The 6,566-nt window shown below is 44.0% G+C and overlaps 1 protein-coding gene across 1 annotated transcript; it reads right to left on the bottom strand.

The window, feature by feature from the left end:
- Nucleotides 1-4,946: 4,946 nt before the first annotated feature.
- LOC123765390 (mucin-2-like) lies at nucleotides 4,947-6,071 on the bottom strand. Its single transcript, XM_045753935.2, has one exon. The coding sequence runs from the start codon at nucleotides 6,069-6,071 to the stop codon at nucleotides 4,947-4,949; it is 1,125 nt and encodes a 374-aa protein (XP_045609891.2).
- Between the last annotated feature and the right edge of the window lie 495 nt (nucleotides 6,072-6,566).

Below are 6,566 nucleotides of genomic sequence, written 5' to 3'. Positions count from 1 at the left end.
CGACCGGAGGCCTGGTCGACGACCGGGCCGCGGGGACGCTAAGCCCCGGAAGCACCTCAAGGTAACGGGTCTCTAGGTCGGCCCTAATTTTGATAAAAAAAAAAAATTCCCCCAAGTCAATCAAAATTTGTTACCAATCAAGTTTTTTAGTCTCGGTCAAGATTTTTGTCGTCAGTAATTTTTTTTGTTTATCAATTTAAGATTTGTGTTCCTCTGGTCGAAGATGTTCATATTAGTGACCTGAATATAAAATGGGTCTAATTATAACACATAATACCGCGTGTTATAACATTTTTTCTCTTAGGTCATCGGGGATTAAACCCGATGTAAAGTACTAGGCTGCAAGGATGTAAGTCTGTCGGGGTCATGACGGCTGAGTTGACACCGCTCGGAGTTCGTAGTCCTAAGGGTCCGGGTTCGATCCCCGGCGAAGACGGAAACAAATGGGCAGAATTTCTTTCACTCCTGATGCTTATTGTTCACCTAGCAGTAAATAGGTACCTGGGAGTTAGACAGCTGTTACGGGCTGCTTCCTGGGGATGTGTGTGTGAGAAAATTAGGATTAAGCACTTCCCCGAAACGCTTTGCGTGCTAGTGGCTGTACAAGAATAAAAGAACTCTAGTATATGTAAATAAAAATAAAAAAGTATGTGGCGGCAGATGAACATGTGAAGGAAGAAGTATTATTCCACAAGTGGCATTACCTTGCCACTTGGAGGAATAACTTAGAGGAGGCCTGGTCGACGACCGGGCCGCGGGGACGCTAAGCCCCGGAAGCACTTCAAGGTAACCTTGAACTTTCATTAACCTCTCTCTTTATCAGTCTCTAGGCATGGTCTCATGCTAATTTACGAGTCTGGGGCAAATAATTTGAATCATTCAATCACTAAAATCAAATAAAGGCACACAATTATAAGTAAAAACGCACACACACACAAGTTACTGGAAAGAGTGAGAACTACCAGAGAGGTGGAAGACAGACAAAGTTGTGCCAACTCATAAAGAGAGAAACAGGCAGGAGGCATTACACTTCAGGCCTATATCTATTACATATCATGCAAGGTGATGGGAAATGTCATAAGAAATGTCATAAGAAAGATGCCAGTAGAACACTGGATTAGAACGGACTGTATAACAAAACACGATCATGGTTTAATTGATTGATTAGATTGTTGCCGCCGGAGGCGGCTATAGTTTATTGTGCACCCCATACTCATCCTGTGAGACGTGGCAAATCCGGAGTCACGAACTTTATAAAGTTCGTGTCATTTCTTCAGCCTAATACATTTATGTTTGAGGTATGTTGCTTGCTAAACTGTGTTGCTGTTCCAGCAGTGTCTGGTTGAACATTTGCCTGAATGGTAAGAGCATAATAATAAAGGGAAGTGTAAAAAGCTTCTGGGCCCATACTTGGCAGCTTCTATTTATATTCCACCAAAAACTCACGCGAATAAATATGCTTAACCTTGTGCCTGAAGCAATCTATAACGATTCCATGTAAGATCATGATAACATAAGAATTAAGGAAACTGCATAAGGTCTGTTGACCCATGGTAAGGCCAATGTATATTATGCTACCCGGTAATTTATTCCATAAATCAACAACACTATTTGGAAACCAGTATTTACCCAGTTCTTTCCTGAATCTAAACTTACCCGATTTATGTCCATTGTTTTGTATTCTACTTTGTGCAGGTATTATTAAAACGTTATTTATATCCCTTTTGTTACAGACTTTCGTTCTTATATACTTCTCTCGTATCACCTCTTAATCTTCGTCTTTCTAGAGAATGTCAATAAAAGGTTGTTGCTCTCTCTTCATAAGGAAGAGGTCTAATTCCTGAGATTAATGAACAAATCCACAAGAGCCATGACGAGGTTTCGAACCCTCGTCACGGCCCTTGTGGATTTGTTCATTTGATGCATCACGCTATTGTGATTTCTGTGTGTCCTGAGATGAAACTTTGTCATCCTTCTCTATTCAAATTCAAGTAAGTTTATGGTCATATGGAAAATGTGTTTACTGAGAATTATATAAAATATATATAAATGTAATAATTTCCCCTGTAAATTAATGTAAATATAATCTCCAATATTGTAAATCATTTAAAGAAAAATAAGTATAACATTTAGGGGTTTAAAGTTCATGTTCTGTGATAATGAAACACTTGTTTACTGAGCATTATACTACTGTATATGTAATGTAGTATTGCCTTGTAAAATGTATGTATATATGATTTATATTGTATTTTATTAAATAAAGATAAAAAAAAGTTTATGGTCATTCTATAGTATGGTGTCCAAAACTTAACTCCATATTGTAAATGGGGCCCCCCTCGATAAAGTTGAGGAACAACCTCAGATATCTTCATGCTATCGTTTCTTTAAAATAAATTCCAGTATCTTTATTGCTTTACTTATTTTTTGCCTTAAGAGCCCTACTGATTATGACTCGCATTCCGATTTAATAATTTCAACATTACTTAGCTAATATCCTTTAACTGTATTATTATTACCTAAGTTCAGATCCCTTGATGATTGGTTCTAAATATGCTTCTGTCGATGTCATGTTCACTGAATGAGTCATGTATTGTTTACAATGAACAGCTGTTCAAGCAGCTGCATATTTTAAACGTGCTTGTCTTGGAGATATTTATGGTTTTAAATCGGGATTTTCTTGGCCATGGACCATTTATAAATAAACTTCTATTCTTGATACGTTCATTTTTAGATGTATTTGTGACCCATGTCCATATATAGATGGACATATGTAATGTCTGGTTCTAATAGTATGTCTGGTTAAGTCATATCTATTTCCAAATATATTATTGTATTATATATATACACACATACCAAAAGAATAGCGGTGGTAGGAGAAGAAAATATCAAAGTGTTCAGTGAAGATCCACAAGGTCTTCTCTGAGTACTCTTTACTTTCTTCTACGAGGCTATGGGTCCCTACACTTGCACCAGAGGTGGTGGTACCCCTTCTAGGTTTATTATTATTTGTTATATTTTGGTACATCTGCATTGATACAGGTATCCTACACTATTTGAAGGGATACATAAATATTTGAAGGGATACATAGTGTGTCAAGAAGAAACGTGATGACAAAAAAGTTTGCCATCTCGCAGGCTGGTAAGTCATGCAAGGCCATGAGATCAATAGCCTACACTGGCAAATTCTGTGTGGTTTTATGAGGCTACCCTCAGGAGCACGAGAGCGAATAAAGTGGTTGCAAAACTTCAGGTACCTCATGGTACCTCATACTGGCAGGTCTGAAGGGTTTAATGAATGGACATTTTGTCTGAGTTATGACCATTCATTGTCCATTCCCAACTGCGCTTCAGATTGGATCATGTCTAGTTCTTAATGTGCTTCAGATTAGATTATGTCTGGTTCTAAAATGACACTTAGATTAGATCAAGTCTGGTTTTTAATGTATTTTTGCTTAAGACAATCTCATATGTGACGTTACTACAGACCTGTAGTCACGTCCGACACTGGACGTGACTACATCAGTCACATCCATTTATAAATGAGCTTCTGTTTGAGTCACGTCCATTTGTAAATTTCATTTCCTAATTGAATCGCAGTTTACTAATTCATCTTCTTTTCTAAACGTAAAAATGCAAAATGATTTATTTTTTAAATCTCTCTGCACCGTGTCATTTATAAATAATTATGAAAAAGACAATTTAATTTCCGATTAAAAGTAATTAATAGTCTTTTTTTCAATTTTAATTTGTTAAATTAATATATATATATATATTTTTTTTTTTGGGGGGGGGAAGGGGGAGGGTTCACTAAAGAGCTGTCACACTACGTCTAAATATTTGTATGACTCAGTGGCTAATATGCCAGCGACAGGCATATTATGCCATATTTAAACTGGCATATAATATACCAGTGTAAATATGGCGCCTAATTGTTATATTTTAATCTAAATATGCATGTGACCGCAACACCTGCATTTATACCCACACATATCACCTTCGCTGCCTACATAGTTGGCTTGCCGAGTCAGCTCAAAGTCTGGCAGTGTGTTGTGAGGCGGCGTCATGTTTGACATTGTGAGTGAGTGAGTGAGTCAGGGAGTGAGTGAGTGAGGAAGACAAGCCATTATGAGAGACCTAGCGACACGCGCTACTCCCAGGCGCTCTGGATTTCACCAGAGGAAATTCTGCTTTCTCATGTCCACTTCCTCAACTTCGCTGGGCTGCGTGTGTGCTTGGGGTGGGGCGAGGCGAACCCGGCGGCGCGGGGGTGATGTTGGCGCGGGGCCCCGGCGGCGCGGGGTGACGTTTTGACGGAGTGAGGCGGTGCAAGGGGTGGTGCACGTAGAGTCCTCTGGGGCTGGGTGGTGTAGAGCTGAAGTGAGGCGGGGTCTGGCAGTGCGGGGAGGTGTATAGAGGCGCAGTGGGGCCAGATGATGTGGGATGGTGTGGGAGTAGGGCGAAATGGCGCCTGGCGGGGCGGGATAGTGTGGGAAATGGGAAAGGGATGTTCATTGGCTGTTGAATAGGGTCGTACCTGCCTATTTTTTCCCCAGGAAATTATAGAGGGGATGAGGCATAAATGAGTCCCTCTACACCAAGACTGCTTCACTCCTGCTAACGTCAGGACTGTAGTCTAAAAGATAGACCACTTAACGCTATAATCTAAAAATGCAGGGAACAGGCTTCACTACAGATAGATATTGAGTACGGTAATTTACCTGAATTTACCTGAGGGGTCACCATCTCTAGTGGCCTCGACGGAAACAGGGAGCCGGATGCCTCTCATTATTCTAAATATATTTCCAAATATATTTTTTTTGTCTTAGCTTTGTACTCTGATAATTGTAAATGTGAAACAAAATGTGTGTAAAACATTTGCCAAGACAAAATAAGAAAAGGTTCCTTGGTGTGATCTGAGTGGTCCCTTGGTGTGGTCTGAGTGGTCCCTAGGTGTGGTCTGAGTGGTCCCTTGATGTGGTCTGAGTGGTCCCTTGGTGTGATCTGAGTGGTCCCTTGGTGTGGTCTGAGTGGTCCCTAGGTGTGGTCTGAGTGGTCCCTTGATGTGGTCTGAGTGGTCCCTTGGTGTGATCTGAGTGGTCCCTTGGTGTGGTCTGAATGGTCCCTTGGAGTGGTCTGAGTGGTCCCTTGGGGTGGTCTGAGTGGTCCCTTGGTGTGGTCTGAGTGGTCCCTTGGGGTGGTCTGAGTGGTCCCTTGGTGTGGTCTGAGTGGTCCCTTGGTGTGGTCTGAGTGGTCCCTTGGAGTGGTCTGAGTGGTCCCTTGGGGTGGTCTGAGTGGTCCCTTGGGGTGGTCTGAGTGGTCCCTTGGAGTGGTCTGAGTGGTCCCTTGGGGTGGTCTGAGTGGTCCCTTGGGGTGGTCTGAGTGGTCCCTTGGAGTGGTCTGAGTGGTCCCTTGGTGTGATCTGAGTGGTCCCTTGGAGTGGTCTGAGTGGTCCCTTGGGGTGGTCTGAGTGGTCCCTTGGAGTGGTCTGAGTGGTCCCTTGGGGTGGTCTGAGTGGTCCCTTGGTGTGGTCTGAGTGGTCCCTTGGAGTGGTCTGAGTGGTCCCTTGGGGTGGTCTGAGTGGTCCCTTGGTGTGGTCTGAGTGGTCCCTTGGAGTGGTCTGAGTGGTCCCTTGGGGTGGTCTGAGTGGTCCCATGGTGTGGTCTGAGTGGTCCCTTGGTGTGGTCTGGGTGGTCCCTTGGGGTGGTCTGAGTGGTCCCTTGGAGTGGTCTGAGTGGTCCCTTGGGGTGGTCTGAGTGGTCCCTTTGGGTGGTCTGAGTGGTCCCTTGGGGTGGTCTGAGTGGTCCCTTGGTGTGGTCTGAGTGGTCCCTTTGGGTGGTCTGAGTGGTTCCTTGGAGTGGTCTGAGTGGTCCCTTGGTGTGGTCTGAGTAGTCCCTTGGAGTGGTCTGAGTGGTCCCTTGGGGTGGTCTGAGTGGTACCTTGGTGTGGTCTGAGTGGTCCCTTGGAGTGGTCTGAGTGGTCCCTTGGGGTGGTCTGAGTGGTCCCATGGTGTGGTCTGAGTGGTCCCTTGGAGTGGTCTGAGTGGTCCCTTGGGGTGGTCTGAGTGGTCCCATGGTGTGGTCTGAGTGGTTCCTTGGGGTGGTCTGAGTGGTCCCATGGTGTGGTCTGAGTGGTCCCTTGGTGTGGTCTGAGTGGTCTCATGGTGTAGTCTGAGTGGTCCCTTGGTGAGGTCTGAGTGGTCCCTTGGTGAGGTCTGAGTGGTCCCATAGGGAGGTCTGAGTGGTCCCTTGGTGAGGTCTGAGTGGTTCCATAGGGAGGTCTGAGTGGTCCCATAGGGAGGTCTGAGTGGTCCCTTGGTGTGGTCTGAGTGGTCCCATGGTGTGGTCTGAGTGACGCCGGAAACTTTACTGACTACAGTTACGGGCCAATAACTGTATGCACGTTGAACCCAGACTGGAGAGAGTGGTCATTACATCGAAGGAACTGTTACAGTCATTAAGAAATCAACCCAATAACTAAAGACTCAGAAAACTCAGTATTTTCCCGCTTGAAAACAGTAGGCTACAAGCTGTACCTCAAACCATTAGGATATTACAAAAATATTTTAC

Source organism: Procambarus clarkii, chromosome 33 (assembly GCF_040958095.1).
Source record: "Procambarus clarkii isolate CNS0578487 chromosome 33, FALCON_Pclarkii_2.0, whole genome shotgun sequence".
In the NCBI taxonomy this organism is placed as follows: Eukaryota; Metazoa; Arthropoda; class Malacostraca; order Decapoda; family Cambaridae; genus Procambarus; species Procambarus clarkii.
The sequence above is the reverse complement of the archived record's forward strand: the minus strand, read 5'-3'. Positions and strand labels throughout refer to the sequence as shown.

What these genes read in the sequence shown, in the direction of transcription:
- LOC123765390 (XM_045753935.2), bottom strand. Translation starts at nt 6,071, where the DNA reads ATGGGACCACTCAGACCACCCCAAGGGACCACTCAGACCACTCCAAGG.